This window comes from Narcine bancroftii, chromosome 2, assembly GCF_036971445.1.
Source record: "Narcine bancroftii isolate sNarBan1 chromosome 2, sNarBan1.hap1, whole genome shotgun sequence".
Lineage (NCBI taxonomy): Eukaryota > Metazoa > Chordata > Chondrichthyes > Torpediniformes > Narcinidae > Narcine > Narcine bancroftii.
This window is the reverse complement of record NC_091470.1, coordinates 115485273-115510915: the sequence shown is the minus strand read 5'-3', so window position 1 is coordinate 115510915 and position 25643 is coordinate 115485273. Positions and strand designations below refer to the sequence as shown.

The 25643-nt window shown below is 44.1% G+C and overlaps 1 protein-coding gene across 7 annotated transcripts in view; it reads right to left on the bottom strand.

Moving 5' to 3' along the window:
• The window catches only part of LOC138754179 (methylcytosine dioxygenase TET3-like), a 204041-nt gene that overhangs the window by 20772 nt on the left and 157626 nt on the right, over positions 1 to 25643 (bottom strand). For all 7 annotated transcript variants that reach the window (XM_069918063.1, XM_069918067.1, XM_069918064.1 and 4 more), the window contains 4 exons: positions 21633 to 21723; positions 6764 to 6857; positions 3851 to 4059; positions 2518 to 2668 (listed from right to left, as the gene is read on the bottom strand). In XM_069918063.1, the coding sequence (XP_069774164.1) occupies positions 2518 to 2668; positions 3851 to 4059; positions 6764 to 6857; positions 21633 to 21723 (545 nt within the window). The remainder of the gene's footprint in view (positions 1 to 2517; positions 2669 to 3850; positions 4060 to 6763; positions 6858 to 21632; positions 21724 to 25643) is intronic.

Sequence of the window (25643 nt, the reverse complement as noted above, 5' to 3'; positions counted from 1 at the left end):
CTTGCCATGCCTGCAAAGGATATTTACATTGGGATTATTCAGATATATAGGAGGGTCTTGTGCAAGGGGGCGGGGGGGGGGCATGTGTGCATGCACTCCCGTGTGTGCATGCACTCCCGTGTGTGTGCGCTTGTGTGTGCGTGTGTTTGTGTGCGTGTATGACAGTGTGTGTGTGCGTGTGTGTGTGTGTGTGTGTGTGCGTGTGTGTGTGCTGGGGTGCCTCTGTGAGTGTGCGGTTGAACAACGAGTTCAGTTCAAATGGACAAGTTTCTGATAATGATGTTTTCTGTACACTGTTATTATTGCACAATAAGTGACTCAGAAGGGGTGGAAATCTTCATTACACAATTCAGCCTGGACTTTGACCAGGAGATGGAAATATCTGGCAGGTACTTTGTTATTTACATACAGAAATGTAAGAAAATAATGAATTTCCATTTACACAAGTCACTGTGTTCCTCAAATCTGCCCTGCCATTCAATATGAGCACAGCTAATCTACACCAGATCCCCTAATCCCTCAATGCCCTGAAAATAAATTTATCTCCTCCTTAAATACTTCCTCTGGGATAGGGAATTCCAGAGATTCACCACCTTCTGCTGCAAGACATTTCTATGCTCCCTGTTTAACTGACCTGGCACACAGATTCATTCAGCACAATGACGGCTGTTATAATGCACCCACCATAAATTTCAAGCGAAGAGAGATTGGCAGTCCACAAAATGCAAGGGCTGCCACTAGAGATTCCAGACCAACGTGCTTGAATATTGGTGGTTGAAATATCAGAGAAGGCAATTAAAATCTTCCCCGTTCACCAATGATGGAAGATAAAGCTTTGGTTTAATGTCTCAGGGAGAAGGCATGCCAATGCTTGACCAAGAAAAGGCTGTGGATGTTGTCTACATGGACTTTAATAAAGGCCTTGGACAAGGGCCCACATGGGAGGTTGGTCAGAAAGTTCCAGACCAGTGGTTCTCAACCTTTATCTTTCCACTCACATCCCATTTTAAGTATTCCCTATGCCATAGGTGCTCTGTGGTTAGTAAGGGATTGTTTAAGATGGGATGTGGGTGGGAAGAAAAAGTTTGAAAGCCACTGCTTTAATTGTCCCTCATTGACTTGTTATGTGCACAGTTTCAGAACTCCAAAGGAAATGGGCCAATGACAATTTTTCCCAAGCAAAATATTTCGGTAACAATTGGGTCTACAGCAGTGATTCTTAACCTTCCCTTTCCACTCAGATCCCACCTTAAGTAATCCCTTACTCATCATAGAGCACCGATGACATAGGGATTACTTAAAGTGGGAAGAAAAAGGTTGAGAATCTCTGGTTCAGATGCTAGGTATTCATGGTGAACTAGTGATCCGGATTCGACAACAGCTGGATAGGAGAAGCCAGAGAGTAGTGGTGCCTATGACTGGTGGTGTGCCTCAGGGATTGGTGCTAGGACCATTGTTGTTTATCATCTATATCAATGATCTGGACGATAATGTGGTAAATTGGATCAGAAAGTTTGCAGATGACACGAAGATTGGAGCCTTTGTGGACAGCAAATAGATTTTCAAAGCTTGCAGAGGGATCTGGACCAGCTGGAAAAATGGGCTGAAAAATGGCAGATGGAAGTTAATGCAGACAAGTGTGAGGTGTTACCTTTTGGAAGGACAAACCAAGAGAGGACATACACGGTAAACAGTCGGGCACTGAGGAGTGCAGTAGAACAGGGGGATCTGTGAATAGATACATAATTCCCTGAAAGTGGTGTCATAGATGAATAGAGAAGACTTTGGCACATTGTCCTTCATAAATCAAAGTACTGAGTACAGGTGTTGGGACGTTATGGCAACTTTGCATAAGGCATTGGTGAGGCCAAACTTGGAGTATTGTGTGCAGGTTTGGACACTGAACTACAAGAAAGACACCAACAAGATTGAAAGAGGGCAGAGAAGATTTACTTGGATATTGCCCGAACTTCAGGAACTGAGTTACAGAAGAAGGTTAAACAGGTTAGGAGTTTATTCCCTAGAGCATTGAAGAATGAGAGGAGATTTGACAGAGGATTTTAAAATTATGAGGGGGATACCATAAGTTAGCTTACCAGAGGACATCAGTTAAGAGTGAAAGGGGAAAAGTTAAGGGGGAACTTCTTCACACAGAGTGATGGGAGTGTGGAACGGGCTGCCAGCTGAAGTGGTGAATACAGGCTCAATTTTAACACGAGAGGAATTTGGACAGGTACATGGATGGGAGAGGTACGGAGGGATGTGAACTGAGTGCAGGTCAGTGGATGAGGCAGAAAAATAGTTTGACATAGACTAGAAGGGCCACAGGGGTCTGTTTCTGTGCTGTAATATTCGGTGCCATTGATCCCTGAGCCAGAACTCAGTTTAAAGTGGACATGGTGGGACTTACACCTGACTCATTGCTTGTTGAGCCTGGACTAACAGTTTAATTGGTAGTGACTGCAATGAGGCAGCGAGTTGGCCATGCAACCATAAGATTCCGTGAATGTCACCAACCTCTTTTGGGTTGTCCCCCAGCAGACGGAACTTGCGGGGATGCTTGCTGCGAGCATACTTGCATCCGTTGAAGTACATGCTCCAAGAGCAGCCGAAGGAGAAGGAAGCTCCGCAGGTCTCGGGGTCCTTCCCCTGACATGCACAGGTGCGGCTGCAGTAAAGGAGAAGGCATGTTTGGAAGTTGCAGTGACATTTAAGTTAATTTAGTGATACAGCGCGGAAACAGGCCTTTCTGGCCAAAGAGCCTGTGCCACCCAAATACACCAATTAACCAACAAACCCGCATATGTTTTGAAGGATGGGAGGAAACTGGAGCGCCCGGAGGAAATCCACGCAGACACGGGGAGAACAAACAAACTCCTTGCAGACAGGGCAACATTCGAACCTAGATCACTGTCGCTGTAATAGTATTGTTCTAACCACTACATGAAATGTGCTGACCTGAACACAGTTCCCATTAAACACAAACTTCTATAAATTCAAAACTGAATTTGAATTACATTTCTGGAGTTAAGGGAACAATCTGAATCTTCTGAATTGGAAAAATGATGAATCGGAACAATATTCAATAGTTTTAAGGTTTGGCACTCTCTTCATGAAGAAGATCCACCCCCAAATTTTTTTTAATTGAACGTAAATATAGACATACAGAAAGGTAACAGGCCCTTTTGACCCACGAGTACGTTTCGGACAGAGGAGGGAAATTGGAGCCCACGAAGGAAACTCACACAGACACGGGAAGAACGTACAAACTCCTTACAGACAGTGTGGATTTGAACCTGGGCCGTTAGTGCTGTAACAGCATTGCACTAAACGTGCCACCCTTATTGACCAGAGGATTTGTGTTACTCACATCAGAACCATGGCCTGCAAATTGACAACTAAAATGATTGATTATTCTGAACAATAATTTTGGATGTATTGAATGACAATTGTACAAATTCTAATATTTTAAGTTTATGCTGGAGTAAAATACACCTGGCTGGAGGAACTCATTCTGTTGAGCAGTGTCAGAGGTGGGATAAGGAATGGCGAAAGGGTTTTAACCCTAAATGTCAATGAATCATTCCTCCCCACACTAATGTTGCTTGACCTGCTGAGATCCTCCAGCAGACTCTTGTTTTGCTCCAGTTGTAATCAGGCTTTGGGGGGAAAAATTCTCAAAGAATAATCTGGCTATATTGTTGATATGCATGAAATTAAAATTCATGGAGGCTGGGGGTTGGGGGGGAGGCGGTGCCTGGAAGTAAATCAAGCTAGCGACAGAATTGCAGAATTGTTACTGCAGTAAAGGAGGCTATTCAACCCACCGTATCAATACTAGTAAACTTACTCGTCATTCAATCCACATCTTCGGCAGGTGGGGTTGCCATACTTGGTCAACGTCTCCGTCAGCTCATCGTACAGCTTGTCACCAAGGGACCTGGGGATGCCCTCCCAGGCAAGGATCAGAATAATTACCACAGCATTCTGACAGTGGTGACCAGCACGTTCCCGCACAAGGCACAGGACCTTCTCTTCTTCACTGGCTCTTCTTATTATCTGCGGATATTTAAGGAAATGTAACCTTACTAAGGCAGCCGTATAACATAGAATTAACACAGAAGATTACAGCACAATACAGGCTCTTCAGCCCACAATGTTTTCCTACCAAGAAAAAAGTAAATCCCCCCACCTTCTGTGGCATGGAGTTCCACAAGTTTACAATCCCTGAGTGAAGAAGTTTCTCTTCATCTCAGTCCCCCTTCTCCTTAGACCGTGACCCCTTATTCTGGACCTTACTAACATCTGGAACATTCTTCCTGCATCTGCCCTGTCTCACCTTGTCAGTATTTCATGCCTCAATGAGATCTCTTCCAATTCCTCTAAATTCCAGAGTGTAAAGCCCTGGTCTGTCCATCAGTCCTGCAGTCCCAGGGACCCACACCAACAAAAAAGGGAATCCCTCCCGACTGTGTAACCCTCTATTTTTCTTTCATCCACGTGCCTGTCTAAGAATCTCTTCAATGCCCCTATCGTTCCAGCCTCCACCACCACCGCTGGCAAGGCTTTCCAGGCCCCCATAACTCACTTCCCTCAGGGGCATGAATGTCCTTCCTCAGGCAAGATATCAAAATTTAGCTTCTGTAAAATCTTTAAAATAAACCCTTCCATCTTGACCATAAAACAAATGGCCAATAAATCAAGTTACTTGGCATTGTTGCAGAGTCAAGAACTCCTATTTAGTGACTTTGCACACCCACAAGATCAGAGAATCCCTTTCAGTTTTATTACAGTCTTCACTCCTAATGTAAAAGAAGAACTCTTGCAACTTCTGCATGAGAGACAAATGCTGAGGACCAGGTCTTCCTATTTCACTGCACCTACAAAGATCCACATTACTCTGATTTGTAACTGTTCCAAGGATCTCTCGTTTAAACCGAATGAACCCAAGGCTTTTGTTCAACCTTGCTTTCTTATCCAGGTTGTGTAACATTTACTGCGCTCAACTCCAACACCCACACAATGTGCTGAAAGATAATGTTTAACCTTTGATTGTTATTTAGTCTGAAATCAGGAAAGGGAGGTAGAGTCCATTAGCTAGGAGAACAACAACAACTTCTATTTCTGGAACAATGTCACATGGATATAGCACAGGCCATCCAGCCCACTGAGTCAATGCTCACCTTCAAGCACCCAACTTTTACACAAAACTGTTTTATTATTTCCTTCCAAATTCTCCCACTCTCACACAGGGAAATCCATTAACTCGTATCCACTGTCATCTATTCATCTACGTTGGAGAGGCTTCCAAGGTTGCTTCTCTGAGCACTTTCGTTTTGTTCACTGCAATAGCAGGTCTCTCCCACTGGCCACCCATTTCAATTCCTTGCTCCATTCCCTTTCCAACGTGGCTGTCTATGGTCCCATGCACTGACAAACTGAGGCCACTGACAAATTGGAGGAACACCACCTAATATTCCGTCTGGGCTCCCTCCAATTGGATGGCATTAACATCGACTACTCCAGTTTCTGTTCGGCCCCTCCCTGACTATCTCTTTCTCTCTCTCCTTCCTCCTTCTTATCCCTTTATCTCCTTTCTTCCAGATCCTCATCCCCTTGCCCCTCCATTCAGAGATCTCCCTGCCCCATCACCTCACCTCCTCTGCCCTCCCACCCATGGGCTCTTGCCTATTGGCTTGTACTCATCCCCCTGCCCCCCTTCCCTCCTCCCCCCACCATTTTATTCAGGTGCCTGCCTGCTTTTTGCTCGCACCTTGACAAAGGGCTCAGGCCCGAAACATTGGTGACCCTTTGCTTTCTATGGATGCTGTGTGACCTGCTGAGTTTCTCCTGCACTCGTGGGTGCTGTTCAGCAAAATGTGTACTTGGATTTTTTAAATTTAGTTTTAATTTTAGGCCTACAACACAGTTACAGGCCCTTTCTGCCCATGAACTTGCGCATCCCAAACACACCCTTGTGACCAATTAACCCATGAGCCCCGTACATCTTTGCAACATGGGAGGAAATTGGAGCCGCCGGAGAAAACCCATGGGGAGAACGTACAAACTCCTCACAGACAGCACTGTAATAGCGATGTGCAAACCATGCTGCCCACAATTATTGAGGATAGCTTTAAACATTTCAGGAAGCTTTGCTCAGATAGATGTGAAATAAAGCATGTATTTCTAATGGTTTATTGTTCGTCAAAAGATCCATTAGATGTGGTGTTAAAAGCCGTTTGGCAGAGAGAGAGGGACATGGTATCACTACCAAAATTATGCATGTGTCCTTTAAAAACGTGTTAATAATTGAATGTTATTAATTCACAATCCTTCTCGATAAGCATATTAAAATAAAGGATTTTATGAACTAGATGATGGAATATTGGCATTGCCACTGAAAAGTTATTTTCTAAATAAAGGATGTGTCAGAGCAGGAGCCCATCAATGTGGTCACAATCAGGCAATGGGTACCCAGTCAGTGTTAATCACTCAGTTTGGCAAAATTAAAAATAAATCAGCCACGGTTTGTGCCATTGATAGTCGCTGATTCCACACTGGTGGAAATGTACTTGCGTGAAAAGGCTAGGATCAGCTGTGAGTGCCATGACATCCACCGTAAAGCTGTTTACCTGCAGTAGACAAGCTTGTGTTCATTTGAACAGAACTCTGGAGGATACCCACCTGCTACAGAACAGCCCTCAGCCTCCTAAACTCCTAGTGATGAGTGAAATTAAAAACAGAACATAAAAATGATACTTACCCATTTTGCGATTGGACAACCCTGGGAACTCTTGCCTTCTTTTCCTGTGTAAATGACCTTCTCAATTCTAACTGCTTTCCCCTTCTCCCCATATCTGAAAGGAATAAAAATCAAGGGCGAGTTAAAGCAGTTGATAGGTTAATAGATTCAAGATTCTTTTATTGTCATGTAAATACACAGGTGTATTATTACACGACTTAAATCAGCTGTATGTCAGATTCGGCATCAGCAGAAATTGCCTGGTGCCATTTATACTCGGAGAAAGAGAAGCAAAAGGGAGCCCCTTTGGTCATTGAGGGTCCTTGGATTTTTCTCCAGCGCTCCCGCAGCCACTCAGCCTTCAGTCTAAACCATCAACAACCCAAGCTTCAGATCCAAACCTCCAACATGATCAGGAAGCCTCCAGCACTCCAGGCACCCTCTTAACATCTCGGTTCCGATACCTGGTCCTCTCTCAGCCAGTATCGAGCCAGTTTCCAGCCTGGTGCGAGTTCCTTGACCACAGTCGCCAGCAGCCTACAGCCCATATGGGTTCCTCGCCTCAAGTTGCATGCAGCCTATGTTCTTCCGCCACAGAGCTCCTCACTGGTCTGCTGCCCTGGTCACTGTTCCCTAGGGTTGTCTCCTCTGCTTCTCAAACAAGGGGTGGTCTCCCCGTTTTCTGATGCACTGCACCAGTCTTCTGCTCCCCTGGAGTCTGCATCCCCTCAAAGCTACTGCTGATCACAGGCGCCGCCATCTTGGACCTAGACCCTGCGGTCATGGAATTTGAAAATAAACTACTGTTGGCTCCCTTAACAGGCCTTTTAAAGCCTGTACAGAGCTGATGGTTGTTGGACTGGGCAGTAAGTTCCCGCGGAGGATTGCTGATGCTCCTCTCCCTGCTCTGCCATTACAGCTATGCCATCCAATTCTGCCAAGAGGCCTCACTGCCAGGTAAACACATTTTGCAATCTACAATTTGTGACATATTCAACCATCTTTCTTTAAATATTAAGAAAAACATCAGAAATAAGATCAGGAGTAGGGCCCTGCAAATCTCCCCCATCTTTCAACAAGATCTCTTGGTTGATCTTCACCTCAGACACTATTGTCCTGCCTGACCTGCCACATTCGGGATTGCCCCACAAGCCACATTACAGGGTTGCACATCTCAGGAACACGTCACTTGGCCCAACAAGTCATCACCAATCATTTTGCCCACGTACACTAATCCCTTTCGCTTCAATTGACTGTATCTTTTCATTTCTTACCTATTGAAATGCTTCTTAAATACCTTTCAATATCTAACCTGTCTTGAGTCCTAAGAATTCTACATATTTCAATAAAATAATTCCTCATTCTTATAATCCAAGAATATAGATCTAATTTCATTAGACATTTTTGAAAGAATACCTTCTCTTCCAAGGAAATAATCTACCAATATACTCATCGATTTTCCAGACCATTCTTTAAAGTCAAATTTATGGGGTCGACGTGGATACAACTTTTAAGGGGCTGAAATTCACACTAGAATCCAAACTACTGTATCAGTTACAAAGTCTAAATGATCTCTCAATGACAAAAACACAATGAATTGAAGTAACCATACAGAGTCCGTGCATTGAACCACACATCCCACCAAGTAGCCAAATTGATAAAATGTGGCGGCACACCACTAGGCAGGTGAACCGGCCCCGCTTGTAATCCACGCGGTGGGGCAGCCGGCCAAAATTGTGCCGTCGGGGGTTTCCCCTTCTCAGCACAGAGCTCAGAAGCCCACGCTGGGAGTATAGGTCCAGCCCAGCAGCCTGCAATAAATCAGTTCTGCTCACTGAGCTCAATCCGTCTGGTTGTGTGTTCTTTCAGTAGCAGTGTAGCTGCCGCTACAAAGAGTAAAATAGGAAGGTCTGTAGACACAAGTACTTAGAAATAGTTAATACCAGTAACTGTCTATGCTCATTATTTTCCTCTTCAATTCCAGGACTTTTGCAAAGTTCTCAGAAAGGTAGAGCTTTATGTTGGCCAAGTTTTCAAAATGAAACCCACAGTTCCCCGTACAGGGAAGGCAGGGCAGCCTCTGCTTTGCTTGCACCTGACTGTCCTGTACAAGACAGAGAGCTAATTGGTTAGTATGCTCTACTGCAGTGGCCCAAGAAGGGGAGCTGACTTTATCTGAGCAATGGTGTGTATTTTGAGACACCTCGAAGCAAGTTCCCATGCCCTGCTGCATAATCACGGGTGACTGCACATGTAGTGTTGAAACCACCAAACCCACTCATGTCAAGAAGCAGAGAGACTCGCAGACCCGCCACCCATAAATTCAAAGTCTTGACATGCTGCAATGGAAGAGTTTGCTGGCTTTATCATTTTCTAGCCCCTGTTGATACAATTCAAAGCATTTTGGTGCATGGCCTTGCCAGGTATAGCCCATTTTCTTTGAATAGACGTGAATTCTGTCTGGAAAGCTGTGGTGCCAAGGACAGGCAATCAGACTGGCACTGCAATTTTTGCAGCTATGGTGTAGTGTTGCATCAAACACAGCCAGCAAATTGATATTCTGATCTCACTTTCATGAAATGGACACATGGACAAAGGCACAGGTATTTACTGTCATGGCCTATGTAAAAGCTGTAACATTTCATTACGTAAAACAACCATAAATTTACTTTCTGAAGAGGGGAGAGTGTAACAGCAACATCGATTTGTTATTAAAGAGCTGAAATAAATATGATTCCGGGCAGAAAGACTGGGGCCAGGTCCAGACTTGTAAAGCTGTTGATAATCATTGAAAATAAACCCCGATGTGGTTGTATCAGCTCAGCTTCTGAAACACTTTGCCTTCGTCTGTGAGTCAACAGAGGATAAAAAAAGATTCCTCGAGTGCCATAACCGAACGTTGGTGTGCAACACAGTTCCAGTCCACTGTCGGCTGTCTGGACCTATGATAGAAAGCTGGCAAACCTTTGCCTCAAAGGTTCATGGACTGAGAAGCACTCTTGCTCTCGAGGACAGGGAAGCTCCAGAGACACATGCCAACCAGATTAAAGTTCAAAACCTTAGTCAAAATTGATTTGAAGCAGTTAACAAGCTGAAATTGGCAGTCTGCCTTCCTTGATAGAGTTGGCTGCACTCGGTTTGACACGGAGGTTGAGGGGGGCCTCCCAGTGTTGATCCTCACTGTGCACTTAACCCATAGCCTGCTCCCAAATCCATGAAACAAAACAATGCTGGAGAAACTCAGCAGGTCAAACGTTGTCTTTTATAGAGCAAAGAATGAGCAAAATACAGGCAGGTGTCTGAAACAGGCGACTGCCGACATTTTGCTCATCCCTTGATGAAGGGCTCAAGCCCAAAACGTTATCTTTATCTTTGCTACTGAAAATACCTGCTGAGTTTCTCCAGTTTTGCGTTTTTACATCAATCACAGTGTTTCGTGGTTTACTCCCAAATCCACGTAGTTACTAATTCAAAGCAGTGTACATGATAGTGTACAGACCGACAGTCGTTTTGACTGAACGGAATGGGTGTGATAGTTTCACTGAACACCTCCACAAACATCCACATTTAGAAATTCAAAGGGACAGCACAGATTGTAAAAACACAAAAAGGCTGAAGGAATTCAGCAGGTCTCACAGTATCCATAGGAGGTAAAGATGTACAAGACCATCACCATACGACCCAGGAGAAGAAATAAACAATTCAGCCCATCGAGTCTGCCCTGCTATTCAATCACGAACTGGCCCATTTTCCCATTCAGCCCCACTGCCCGGCCTTCTCCCCATTACCTTTGATGTTGCATTGGACGTGCAGTGTGTTTCTGAAATCTGGAGGAGAGGTGCAGGAACTCAGGGAAGAAATTTGACTTAACTCGTCCGGCAAGATTATTATGTTTTGTACAGCACTGGAAGCAAATGGCAGGCCTCGTTCTGGGAAGGAGAGAATAAGAGGGTAGGGTGGGGCGGAAGGGTTCCTGATCTTCAAAGCCAACCAGCTCCCTTTGATTCTTGATAAAGAGCCCAAATCCAAAACGTTGAAAGACCATTTCCATCCACTGGAGCTGTCTGGTCCGCTGGCCCCTCCAGTTACAAGTGGACCCCAGTGTCTGCAGCTTTTGACTTTTCCTTCTGGATGCAATATCCCAGGCAATGTCCATGAATCTGGGGGATCTCCTGTCCTTTGCAGCAATCCTTTGGGCCCACTTTGGTCATGATATTGGGAAATGGGTGACCTGACGAAGTAATTTCCATGTCTACATCACTCTGTGCCTGAGCTTTCCGGCTCCCTGTAACAGACTCACTGTGAGTGTCTGTGGGATCCTGTGATGGAAATATTACACTGTGGTCAGCACAATTAAAGTCTTGTGTTTTTTTTTCTTTTTGGGGTGGAATATAACATGGTAACTGAGACATGGTGATGCAGACGCCAAGATGAAACTTTAGATGATACTTATGTCATTGCCTTCCATATGGAATCCATTGCAAATCTTTGGCTGTTCAAACAACCACGATTCAAAGCAGTTTGTGAGAGAGTAAAAACAGGAATTAGAAGGGGATTGGGCAAGAGCAACCCCATTCAGGAGAGGGGGAGCCTGAAGTCTTTGGAGAGGGGTTGAGAGAGTTGAAAGTCATGTGGTGAAATAAGTGGAAATGTGGGTGGGTCTGGGACGACAGGGTTGTAGGGCTGCAGGGGGCTACAGGGAAGGGGCAGGGGAATTTGAGACCAACTGTGACAGATTTGACCTGTTTTCAACAGGGAAAGAATGGTCCCAATTCAGAGTTGGTGATTGCCTTTTTGACCCAGAGATTGTCACAAAATAACTTACTACCAGTCTAATGCTTTTTTCATCACTTATCTCTGGAAAAAGAATGTCATACCACCCAAAGTTCAGGCAACTGTCATCTTTCGGAGTCACATCTCCAGGTGGGAACAGCAGAAGGATGAGGAAGCTAGAAGAGGGTGGAGAGATTTACCAGGATGTTGCCTGGATTGGAAAATAAGCCTTATGAAGCAAGGTTAGCAGGGCTGGGACTTTTCTCCTTGGAGTGAAGAAGGATTAGAGGCCTTCAAGATTATGAGAGGCATAGATCGCCAGCACCTTTTTCCCAGGATGGGAATAGTAAACATGAGAGGACATCGATACAAAGTGAAGGGAGGAAAGTTTAGGGGAAACATCAAGGGTAAGTTTTTTTAAACAAGAGAGTTCTGGGTGCCAGGAATGTATTACCAGGGGTAGTGTTGGAGGCTAGTACAAGAGGGGTATTTAAAAGACTCACGCACATAAATGAAAGATAAATGGAAGGTTATGGGAATGAGGTGGGGAAGGTTTAGATTGTTGACTAGGTTTATATAGGTCAGCACAACATAGGCTGTAATGTTCTGCGTTCTAAACATTTCTGAAATATATGGTTAGAATGATGAAACTGGATGTAGATCAATGAACATTTGTGGAAATCTGCTCACGTGAGAAGCTCCTCTCTACAAGAGCAGAACAAGATGTGAAAGTGTTTGTCATGTGAAAACAGTTATTTGCAAATTGCTTGTCTGTTGACTTCTCAGATCCCCCAGGAGACTGAGCTGAAAACAGGGTGATGTTGCAATAGGGCTGGAGTTGCTTAAGTTGCAGGAGCTCGTAAAAGCATTCCATCCACAAAGAACAGGAACAACTGGAAATGCTTTCCCCCTCATCTGGGATGGAGGTCCACTTCGTTTGAAGTTTTCTGGTGATGCTGCTTTCCCAGGATTACAAATCTGGCTTCAATTTGAATTCCACCGATCCAAGTTAACTTGTCCAAATGCCTGCCATTTAGAAATTGAAAGGGTTGATCTAGGAAAATTTATTAGATAAATTCTGACTCCCAGCTCTGGCTCAGCAAAAATATGTCATATAGCCACAAAGCAGACATGGTTACTGAACCAAAATAGTTGTGTCCTTTTGATGAGATCCCCTGAAGAAGGGCTCAGGGCCGATATATCTTTGTCTCTATGGACCCTGAATACCAGCTGAGTTCCTCTAGCATTTTGCTGTATCCTTTTCGAGACTGATAATCTGACTGATATTTTAATATTGCATTTCTTTTTATTTATTTGTTATTCCATTTCAAATCATTTAAATTCTTTACTTAAAAATGCTCAGTGATTGCAACAAAGCTGCTTGGTTTTTGATGTTGTTGAAAATAAATCACTCTGTAATTTTCCACAGCAAAATTTCTTTCCTGTTTATGTGTTGGGACTGCTTCCCAAGCTATTAATGTTCAATACGGCAGGCCACCAGTGTGGGAGAGCACCAGCCCACCAAGGGGGCGAAGCCCCAACAGGGTGGGAGACCACAGCAGTGGACCAGAGAGGGGCTCAGTAGCCGAAGGACTCACACCAGGGCGCGGGATGCTGGAGATCGGCTTGATTGGGTCGGTGTCAGGACTGGGATCTGTGAGGATGCCTGAAGGGGCTTGGACACTGATAACTCCCTGATCATACTGAGGGTTGAGAACCAGGTGCGGAGGAGAGTGACGGGCTTCTGGAGCTCGGTTTCACTGCTGGACCTGACAGGAGGCTGTGTGGCTGTGAAGGTTATGAGAGGCATATGAGAGTGTAGATACTGCGGACACTCGAGGTCTCTGAAGGGACATCCTTTTGGTTCTCTTTCCCTCTCCTTGCTGGAACACATGACAGTTCTTTGTGTGTCTTTATAAAAAAACAAAAGTTAACAAATGTTGTATATTTATGTAGATGACCATAAAGTTATCGAGCTTTATTCACAAATTGTCTATAAGGTGTTTGTACGTTTTCCCCGAGGGCTCCAGTTTCCTTCCACCCTTCAAAATGTACGGGTATTATAAGTTAATTTGGTGGTACAGTTACCATGCTGTATATCTAAAAAATTTTAAATGTCATTATCCTCCTATTTGCATAGGAGACAACCCTACAGGAAGGTGACCATGGCAGCAGACCCAGCGAGGGACCCACACAGGCTACAGAAGTCTGGATCATGGGAACCAGGTATTGGAACTGGGATTGGAGAGGGTTCTGAGGGCAAGAAGGGCTCCCAAAGGACCTCAGGTGCTGAAGGCTTCCTGATCGTGTCAGAGGTTTGAATCTGGAGCTCGGGTGGCCAATGGATTGAACAGGAGTCCGTGTGGCTGGAGGCGAAATCACGGTCACTTAGTGTCTCTGAAGGCACTCTCTTTCTCCTATTGTTAGGGGCACTGGGCGATGTTCACCAACATTTTGTTTGCCTTGTGGTGGACAAACATTGAAGTATATTATGCATATTACATTTTTAACGTTTTGTTATATGGCAATAAAATAATCCTTTGAACCTCTTTCAATCTTCACATTATCCAAATTCTATTTGGTCACTCATCAAGACTAAACAATGTTTCTTACGCATGTTTCTTGGATATTATCTTAGAACCATCAGAATCTCCTGAAAGTCAATGTCTGTTCTGAAAGACTGGTTAACTTTACAACCATAATACATTACATAAGAAATGCATGGGATGAAATGATGAAACTATCCCACTGAAGGCTTGTGGTATCATAGAGCTGGTAGATCCATCGCCAGATAGCAAGCAAAACTCTTCAACTGTATCTCACTACAATTGACAATAAAATTCAAAGTTCTTCCTCTGTCCTAACATTTAAGAATGCTCAGGAACCTTCACTGACATCAAAACAATGGCTGCAAGGTTACATCTTGAGAATGCACGCTTTAGAATCTCTCAAAAATGTTGGAAAATGCTCAGAAGGCTGTGCAGCATCTGTGGAGAAAGGAACCAAGCTACAATTTCATATCAGTGGCCTTTTATCCCCTTCCCTCGCCTGGTTTCTGATGAAAGGTCATTGTCCTGTGTGCCTCTCTCCAGAGATGCTGATCGACCTGCTGAACATCCCTGGGACCTTTAGGTTGTAAGTCCCAAGCCCGAGTTCAATTCAGAAACAATTTAGAAGCATGGAGTTATGGAGAGATGCAACCCAGAAGCAGGCCCGTCCAGAGTCCCCACCCCACCATGTATCAAACACCCACTTTCACACTAATTCTGACCCATTTTATTCTGCCCACTCTCCCAGATTCTACCATTCACAACATGAGCGGGCGGGGGTGTTCTACCACTCACAACACACGGCAGAGGGGACGGACAGGATTTAAAGAGACCAATTAACAAATCAACCTGCACCATTTTGGGATGTGGGAGTGTGGAGCACCCAGAGGTGACCCAACATGGTCACAACTCCATATTGTCAGCAATGGGGGTTGGGAGCGAACTGGGGTTACTGGAAGCCAGGAAGCAGTGGCTCTCCCAGCTGTACAAGTATGGGAGAGTATTTTATGCTGAGCCATGGGTACCTTCTATGGATCTACGTGAATTGTGAGCCTTTGTTTTAACCTTAAGCTCTCCCCATTTTATACTGTGCCAAGCCTGCATTCTGCTCTGATGTTGCTTTACTGATGTCCTTTCTGGTGAAACGGCCCACAAGGTCTCCACTCTTTACTGCCACTCTGTTCTCTAATTCTCCAAATTGGTTCCACAGTTTTCTGACTTCACACTTCCTGTCTCCCTGCATAGATGTGTTTGACCACTAATCTATTCTAGAAACAGTTCTTGGTCATTGTTCCCTTTACAATTCTTTTGAAATCAATCATGGATTTGCTGCTGCATCATAACCTTATTTTTACGAAAGGTCTCTCATTCTATCCCTGAGTCATGTGGAAGGTTTAACCTTGGATACCCTTATTCTCGAGATATTGCTTCCGTCAAGGGTCAAACACTTTTTCAACTTGCTGACCTGCTGGGTATTTCCAGCATTTCCTGTTTTAATTTCAGATTTTCAGCATCTACATTTTTTTTTATTCCGGTTCCTTCCTTATTGGGTGGAAACTCACTGATCAAGAAAGCACCTTCAATCACATTCCAGGAAATCCTCATTCTTCACACTGCTGTTCACATGCCTCAGTGCATTTCTGTCCTCTGAGTTACAGAGAGTGCAGCAAACAATCCAACACACATTTGCACTCATCTACCTTTATTCCCTGAACATTCTCATCCATATGCCTCAGATTTTACCACTTACTGACATACTGGTGGCAACACAGTGGCCAACCTTACTCCATAAATATGGTGCGGAAGGAGGCCCATCGAGTCTGCTCCACCATTTCAATCATGATCCATCCACTCAGTCCCACTCCCCAGCCTTCTCCCCATTACCCTTGATACCCTGACTAATCAAACGCCTGTCAATCTCTGCCTTAAATACACCCAATGACCTCACTTCCCCAGCCACCTCTGACTAAAGAAATTTTTCCACGTCAGTTTTAAATTGATGCCTTTTTATTCCTGAAGTTGTGTCCTCTTGTCCTAGACTCCCCCTACGATGAGAAACATCCTTCCCACATCCACTCTGTCCAGGACTTTCAGCATTCGGAATTATCGAAGTGGCCTCCCCTCCCCGCCCCCCCCCATCCTTCTATACTCCAACAAGTACAGACCAAGAGCCGACAATCGTTCATCATATGCTAACCCTTTCATTCATGGTATAATTCTAGTAAAACTTCTCTAAACCCTCTTCAAAGCCAGCATGTCCTTTCACAAATAAAGCACCCAAAACTGTACACTGTTCTCCAAGTGAGGTCTCACTAGCACCCTATAGAATCTCAACATTACATCCTTCTCTTGTATGCTATGTCTCTAGAAATGAACCCCAGCATCGCATTCGCCTTCTTCACCATCAACTCAACCTGGAGGTCAACCTTTAGGTTTAGGGTGTCCTGCACGAGGACTCACAAGTCCCTTTCTATCTCAATAATAGTCTGCCCATCTATCACCTTCCAACTCCACCTTGCAATTTTCTTGATGGCAATGAACAGTCACACCACAGCTTCATAGAGCTGAGGGATATAGGGACTGGGTGACCAAAGGTAAGAGTAAGAACAGGAAGGGAGTGCAGGAGTTTCCTGTGGTCATCTCCCTGAAAAACAGATATTCCGCTTTGGATGTTGTTGGGGGAGATGGCCCATCAGGAGAAGGCAGCAGTAGCCAGGGTCAGGGCACTGTGAGTGGCTCTGCTGTGCAAGAGGGCCGGAAAAAGAGTGATAGGACGATAGTCATAGGGGATTCAATTGTAAGGGGAATAGACAGGAGCTTCTATGGCCATAAACGGGACTCCCAGATGACGTGTTGCCTCCCAGGTGCAAGGGTCAGGGATATCACGGAGCAGCTGCAGGGCATTCTGGATGGAGAGGGTGAACAGCCAACTATCGTGGTCCATGTTGGTACCAATGACATAGGAAAAAAGCGGGATGAGGTCCTACAAGCAGAATTCAGGGAGCTTGGAAGAAAGTTAAGGAGTTGGACCTCGAGGGTAATAATCTCTGGATTATTGCCAGTGCCACGAGCTAGTCAGAGTAGGAATTGCAGGATAGATAGAATGAATATGTGGCTTGAACAGTGGTGTAGGAGGGAAGGGTTCAGATTCTTGGGGCATTGGAATCAGTTCTGGGGCAGATGGGATCAGTTCAAACAGGACGGTCTCCATCTGGGCAGGGCCGGGATCAATGCCCTCGGGAGAATGTTTGGTAGTGCTGTTGGGGAAGGTTTAAACTAATGTGACAGGGGGATGAGATCAGGAGTAGAGAGACGGAGGGGTTTAGCATGAGAGAAAAAGTCAGAGATAGGAGGGTGAAAAGCAAAAGAGGCAGGCAGGTAACCTCAGGGCAAAAATGTAAAAGGGCTACTTTACAGCATAATGGTGGTAGGGTTAAGGCTCTGGTAAAAACAAGCTTGAAGGCCTTGTGTCTTAATGCAAGGAGTATTCATAATAAGGTGGATAATTTGAATGTGTAGATAGCTGTAAATGACTATGATATAGTTGGGATCACAGAGATATGGCTTCAAGGGGACCAAGGCTGGGAGCTTAACATTCATGGATTTTCAATATTCAGGAGGGACAGACAGAAAGGAAAAGGAGGTGGGGTAGCATTGTTGGTTAGAGAGGAGTTAAAAGCAATAGAAAGGAAGGATGTTAGCTTGAATGATGTGGAATCAATGTGGGTAGAGCTGTAAAATGCAAGGGGGCAGAAGACGTTAGTGGGCATTGTATATAGACCACCTAACAGTAGTAGAGAGGTTGGGGATGGCATTAAACAGGAAACTGGAAATGCGTGCAACAAAGGCAAGGCAGTTATAATGGGTGACTTTAATCTTCATATAGACTGGATGAATCAAATTGGTAAGGGTACTGATGAGGACGATTTCTTAGAAGGTATATGGGATAATTTTCTAACCCAGTATGTTGAAGAACCAACAAGGGAACAGGCCATTCTAGACTGGGTTCTGAGTAATGAGGAAGGGTTAGTTAACAATCTTGTTGTGCGAAGCCCTTTGGGCAAGAATGACCACAATATGGTGGAATTTTACATTAGGAAGAAGGGTGACTTTGAGGGTATGAGACGTGAATTGATTAAGTTAAATTGGCAAATGTTACTTAAAGGATTAACTGTAGAAAGGCAATAGCAAGCATTTAAGGATCACCTGGATGAAATACAACGTTTGTTCATCCCGGTTTGGAAAAAGAATAACTTAAGGAGGGTAGTACATCCTTGGATAACAAGGGAAATCAGGGAGAGTATCAAGTGTAAAGAGGAAGCGTATAGACTAGCCAGGAAAGACAGAATACCAGAGGATTTGGAGAAATTCAGAGTTCTACAAGGAAGACAAAGAGATTAATCAGGAAAGGCAAAAGAGATTATGAGAGAAAGTTGGCAGGGAACATAAAAAAATTACTGCAAAAGTTTTTATAGATATGTAAAGAGAAAGAGACTAGTAAAGACAAATGTGGGTCCCTTGCAGTCAGAAACAGGTGAATTGGTCATGGGGAACAAGGACATGGCAGACCAATTAAATAACTACTTTAGTTCGGTCTTCACTAAGGAAAATATGAATAATATTCAGGAAATAATAGGGGACCATGGGGCTAATGTGATGGAAGGACTGGGGAAAGTAAGTGTAAGTTATGAGGTTGTGTTGGATAAATTGAAGGGATGTAAAGGCAGACAAGTCCCCAGGGCCAGATGGTCTGCATCCCAGAGTGCTAAAGGAAGTAGCCCATGAAATAGTGGATGCATTGTTGATAATTTTTCAAAACTCTTTAGATTCTGGAGTATTTCCTGAGGACTGGAGGGTGGCTAATGTAACTCCATTTTTTAAAAAGGGAGGGAAAGAGAAATCAGGGAATTATAGACCGGTTAGCTTGACATCGGTAGTGTGGAAAATGTTAGAGTCTGTAATTAAAGATGTGATTGCGGCACATCTGAAAAGTGGTGAATTCATTAGTCAGAGCAGCATGGTTTTATGAAGGGAAAATCGTGTCTGACTAATCTTATTGAATTGTTTGAGGATGTAACTAATAGAGTAGATAGGGGAGAACCAGTAGATGTGATCTACCTGGATTTTCAGAAGGCTTTTGATAAGCTCCTACACAGATTACTATACAAACTTAAGGCACATGGTATAGGGGATATGGTATTGAGGTGGATAGAGAATTGGTTGACAGATAGGAAGCTAAGAGTAAGAATAAACGGGTATTTTTTGGAATGGCAGTCAGTGACTAGTGGGATACCACAAGGCTCAGTGCTTGGACCCCAGTTATTTATGATATATACTAATGATTTAGATGAGGAAATAGAAAACACCATTTCCAAGTTTGCAGATGACACGAAGCTGGGTGGCATTGTAAGCTGTGTAGAGGCTGTTAAGAGTGTGCAGGATGACTTGGACAGGTTGGGTGAGGGGGCAAAAGCATGGCATATGCAATATAATGTGGATAAATGTGTGGTTATCCACTTTGGAGGAAAGAATGGAAGGGCTGAGTACTATTTTAATGGTATCCAATTAGGAAAAGGGGAGATGCAAAGAGACCTGGGTGTCGCTGTGCATCAGTCATTAAAAGTGGGCATGCAGGTGCAGCAAGCAGTAAAAAAGGCGAATGGTATGTTGGCGTTCATATCAAGAGGATTCAAGTACAGGAGCAGAGAGGTATTGATGCAGTTGAATAGGGTCTCCTTATCTGAGGAAGGACATAATTGCCATGGAGGGAGTGCAGAAAAGGTTTACCAGATCGATACCAGGGTTGGCGGGACCTGCATATGAAGAAAGGCTAGAATGACTCGGCTTGTACTCGCTGGAGTTTAGACAATTAAGAGGAGATTTAATAGAAACGTTCAAAATTTTTAAGGGATTTGACAGGTTAGATGCAAGAAGATTGTTCCCAATGTTGAGCAAATCTAGAACCAGGGGGTCACAGTTTAAGGATAAAGGGGAAGTCCTTTAGGACTGAGATGAGGAAGAATTTTTTCTCTCAGAGGGTGGTGAATTTATGGAATTTTCTGCCACAGGAAATGATTGAAGCCGGTTCCATAGCTATATTTAAGAGAGAGTTAGATTTAGTACTTGTGAAGGGGGATCAGGGGGTATGGAGAGAGAGCTGGAACAGGGTACTGAGTGGATGATCAGCCATGTTCAAAATGAATGGTGGTGAAGGCTTGAAGGGCCAAATGGCCTACTCCTACACCTATTTTCTATGTTTAACACAGACTTAATCTGAGCAGGCAGGCCCAGGTTGGACCTCTCTCCAACATCATCCCCTTCGTTGCTACCATCCATATTTGATGGCAAACACCACTTTTATTTTCCTTCTCAGTATTTACAGTGTTACTGATGATCAAGAATATCACATGCCCAGTCTTCCCCTTGTTGGAGACTTTTTGCTCCTTCCAATGTAATACAGATCACACTTGGTAGCATGGCTGTTCAGTGGCCTTATTAACAGTGAATACATTTATATACTGTACATGCTTTGCAAACCTTTTCCCAGATTATATCAAGTCAAGTTTATTGTCAAATGATTGCACAAGTACCACCCGACGAAACAATGTTCTCCGGTCCATATACAGGACATTTGACTATATAAAATAAATAAATACTGTTTTCTACATATGAGAGTCTCATATGAGCTGTTCCTTCAGTTGTTCACCATTCTCACTGCCCGTGGGAAGAAGCTGTTCCTCAGCCTGGTGGTGCTGGCTCAGATACTCCTGGATCTCTTCCCCGATGGGAGCATCTGAAAGATGCTGTGCGTAAGGGGAAGGGGTCCTCGATGATTCTGGGTGCCCTCTTCCCAAAGATCCCAGTATACATTTATATAAATGCTTTGCAAACATTTTCCCAGACCATCGCCCATTGCAAACAAGCTGAACTATTCCCCACTTACTCCAGTCTTGCGAATGGGATCCCTGTCTCCCTCATCCGGCAGCGGCTATACTTTGAGGAGATTCGGTATGTCATCAAAGACTCTTGAAAATTTCTACAGGTTTACCGTGGAGAGCATTCTGGCTGGTTGCATCACTGTCTGGTACGGAGGTGCCAACGCTCAGGACAAGAAAAAACTCCAGAGGGTTGTTAACTCGACCTGCGACATCACGGGCTCCAGTCTTCACTCCATCGAGGACATCTACAAGAGGCGGTGTCTTTAAAAAGCAGCCTTTATCCTCAAGGACCCCCACCACCCAGGCCACGCCCTCTTCACTCTGCTTCCATCAGGAGGAAGGTGCAGGAGCCTGAAGACGTGCACTCAGTGGCACAAGGACAGCTTCTTCCCCTCCGCCATCAGATTCCTGAACGGACAATGAACCAAAGACACTACCTCACTGCATCCTATGTTCTTGAATTATTTATTTATTTATTGAAATGCCATTGAAAGCAATCTTTACCCTGTGATGCTGATGCAAAACAACAAATTTTGTGACATGTTCCTGACAATAAATCTGATTCTCATCTTCGATCTTGGTTCCCACTCACTTTGAACAAGGATCTGCGGAGTCTTGACATTGACTTACCTTTCTTCCATTAGCTCCCGTATGGCTGCCACTGTTGGACCTGAGCCAAGGTGAGTATAATAAGGACCTTCATCTTTTTCTATGATTTGCTCTATAATAGAAAGAAAAAAAATACTTGAAATAAATTAACACCATTTACAGTGCCGGCCAGCCCGGTGGTTAACACAATGCTGTTACAGCGCCAGTGATCAGGACCAGGGTTCGAGTCCCGCACTGTCTTTAAGGAGTTTGTACGCTCTCCCCATGTCTGCGTGGGTTTTCTCTGGGCACTCCAGTTTCATCCCACCTTTCAAAACGCACAGGGCTTGTAGGTCAATTGGGTGAAATTGGGCGGCGGGGCTTGTGGGCCAAAAGGACCTGTTACCGTGTTTATGTCTAAATTTCAAAAGATTACCAACCCTCACCCTCTTCATATGCAATATTTTAGCAGGAATTTCCATTAAATCATACCATCAAATATCTAGCCTCTGATTCATATTAGATTTAATCAGATTTCAGATTTATTGCCAGAGTACATCCATGACATTACCTACAACCCTGAGATGCTTTTTCCTCTGGGCGAGGCAGAATTACTATTTATTAATCGTGCAAAATAACAGTACGCAAGGTACACATGTCAATGAATAAAGAAATGTAAACAAACTGATTGTGTAATAGAGAAAGGAAAAAAAGTTACACTTATGGTCTCAAACTGACACCCTGCTCTGGCTACACACACACATGAGTGACTGCAGAGTTCCAAATCACTCAAATTCACTTCAAAAAGTATCCAGAAGATCCAAACATGAATATAATTCAAATCGCTTTCTTTGACACTGGGGTACGAAGAGGGGAAACTCTTCTGAAATTCATAGAATGCACACAAAGCACAGATCTCCACTGCATTTTGGTGCACATGGCAAGAAACTAAACTCTGCATCCATCAAACCTTGAGGGTGACAGTATGCAGCCCACCCACACCTTGCTGCTGAACCACAGAGGCTTCCATTAGAGGAGGATATTTGTTCAAGCAAACAGCTGGAATCATGATCAACTTCCCCTTGTACGTACAAGGCATGACATCTAATGGAAATGTATCCTAGCTTCAGGAAGAGTTTGCAGTGATTGGCTCTCCCCCCACTCCCTTATTTCTCTTTGGTTTATTTTTCTGGATGGAATATTGATCTCACTCTTTGCTAGTTGTCAAATCTTTGTCATCCAATTGCACAAATACATCACGACAAAACAGTGTTCTCTGGTCCTCAGTGCAAAGCACACAGACACACACGCCGATATTACACACGTACAGACAAACAATACACATACAGAACAAATATTCACATAACAAATAAATAAATAATGCTTCATCAATATGAGAATCTCGGAGGGTGAGCGGGAGCAGCTCCTTTGGTCGTTCAGCATTCTCACTGCCTGCGGGAAGAAGCTGTCCCTCAGCCTGGCGGCGCTGGCTCTGATACATCAAAAATATACAGGGTTGTAGGTCATTTGGATGTAATTGTGTGGCACAGGCTCATAGGCTGAAAGGGCCGGTTACCGTGCTGTGTGTCTAAATTTAAATATAAAATTTAATCTCTTTCCCATTAGGAGTAGCTGAAAGATGAGTGTGGGGTGGGGTGGAAGAGGTCTTCAATGATTTTGCATGTCCTCTCCAGATAACAATCCCAGAAGATCATGTTGATTGGCGGGGGGGGGGGGGGGGGGGGGAGTGGAGGGAGACTCCAGTGATCCTCTCTGCCACTCTTATGGTCTTGTGGATTGACCTCCGATCCTTTTCTCTGCAGCATCCATGATGGTTGGAATTGGATGAAAAAAATTTCCATGGTATCTCGGCAGCAAAGGTATCTGGAAACTTGGGTTTATCTTCATTTTCCCAGCTGGTTAGTCGTCTGGTAAAATAGATAATACATTCTTTGTAAAAGCCAGTTGATTCTCATTCCATTGGGATTGTTGAATGGAAGTTGAATGGATTTCCAATGAAGCTGTCGACTCATCTGTGAGATAACACCTTATGAAGTGGGTGAATTGTCTTTGGTTAAGATGTTGAGATAATAGCCATGTGACGTTGAGTCTTGATGGTGCTACTTGGTTGATGGTTTCCCTGTGCACACCTCAAAGGTCTTATGCTCTGCCGTTACCCCACCAATGTCATCACTAGCATAAGATGGCATCCCAGGAGTGTTGGGTACAGAATCCATCCACTACTGGGACTCCATTATTTGCAACAATGCACTTCCCTCCAACACCGGTAGCAGAGAAGGGCATTTCCGCAGCGGTCCAGAATGTCTCAATAGCCCCGCTTCCATTGACACCCTGTCCCAGGAATTAACTGGGAATTTACTGGGACAGGGTCCAGTGGAAAAGGAACAGTGTTTGAATGCTGGCTTCAAATGACGTAATTTCACGCTGGGTGCTGGGGATTAACCGCCTCTACCCTTACTCATATGCCCAGCGTTTGCTGACGCCGGCATGCTGATAAAACCAGTAGAAAAGGGACAGCAGAACGTCACCCGTTTCAACTGGTAGAATACTCCAGTCCCTGGGGTTGAGTTGTTCGTGGAAAAGCAATTAGTGTCCCAGTTAAGGGTGGCGTGGTGGAAAAGGGACTAGGTTGGGGTGAAGTGCTTGTGGGTGCAGGGAGCCAGAGGGAGCAATGAGTAGTGAGATATCCCAGCCAACCTCGGAGTCAGAAATCTCTCACACCTGGTCAACACTGATGAACAAGGCAACTCATGGCAACTGCCAAAACCAGCACATAGAGCACAAATCTACATACACGTACATGGATAAACACACACGAGCACACAAACACAAATTTACTTTCACAAATGCACACGGGCACACACATACACACATTCACACACATTCACCCACATACAACATTCACACACATACACACGTTCACACACATTCCCTCACATACACACACATTCTCCCACATACACATATTCACCCACATACACCCACTCACACATTCTTCCACATACATATATTCACCCACATACACACATACACCCACACACACATTCACCCACATACAACATTCACACACATTCACCCACGTACACACATTCACACACATTCTCCCATATACACATATTCACCCACATACGCACATTCTCCCACATACATACTTACCCACATACACACATTCACACACATACATGCATACATACACATGCAGACACACAGACATTCATATGCACACACACACACACACACACACACACACACACACACACACACACACACACACACACACACACACAATAAATTCCCACTCAGTATAGGACGTTTCACCATCTAGTTTACATTGGAAATTGATTAAATGGGATTTGAAAATCAGGTGCCCAAAAACTTGAATTTCTCAGACACAATCTTTTACATCTAAACATCATTGCTCAGTGTGTGGACAGGGCTTAATGTGTACAACTTGATGTTTCAAACTGATATTTCAGAATCTGGTAACTATTAATGCAGCGTAACACATAAATTACAACTTCATGCTAACAAAACCATATCGGCCAGAATGGTATTTTTTCAAACACTGCCAACAAAATGGAATGTATTGACATAATTTTTGGCAAAAAAAAATGTGGGATTCATGGTTGGTTGATGGGACACTGTGATATTGTTTGAAAGTATGCTGTTGTCAGGAATGCACTTTTGACAGACTGACCTGAGTTGAACTTGCCTGGTTAAAGGGACCTGGACAGGTTTCAATCTCCTGTTGACCTTGCAGTATTAATATTAAACAGTCCAAATCCATTGGGCAACAGCTCATTCAATTATTTTCTGTGCACTGCAAAACCTTTTCAAACAGTGCTTGGGAGGGGACATCTAAGGTTAATAAAGAGAAACTAAAGATAGAAGTGCTGGTGACTGTTGTGGTCCAGGGAGAGTGAATCATCAGGGAGGTAACGTTTCCCTTGTTGAACTTGAGGGCTGGAGAGAAGATTTTGAAACATTCAGCTCAGGAAATTGTATTGCAGAAAGGATGGGTTTGGTGTATTG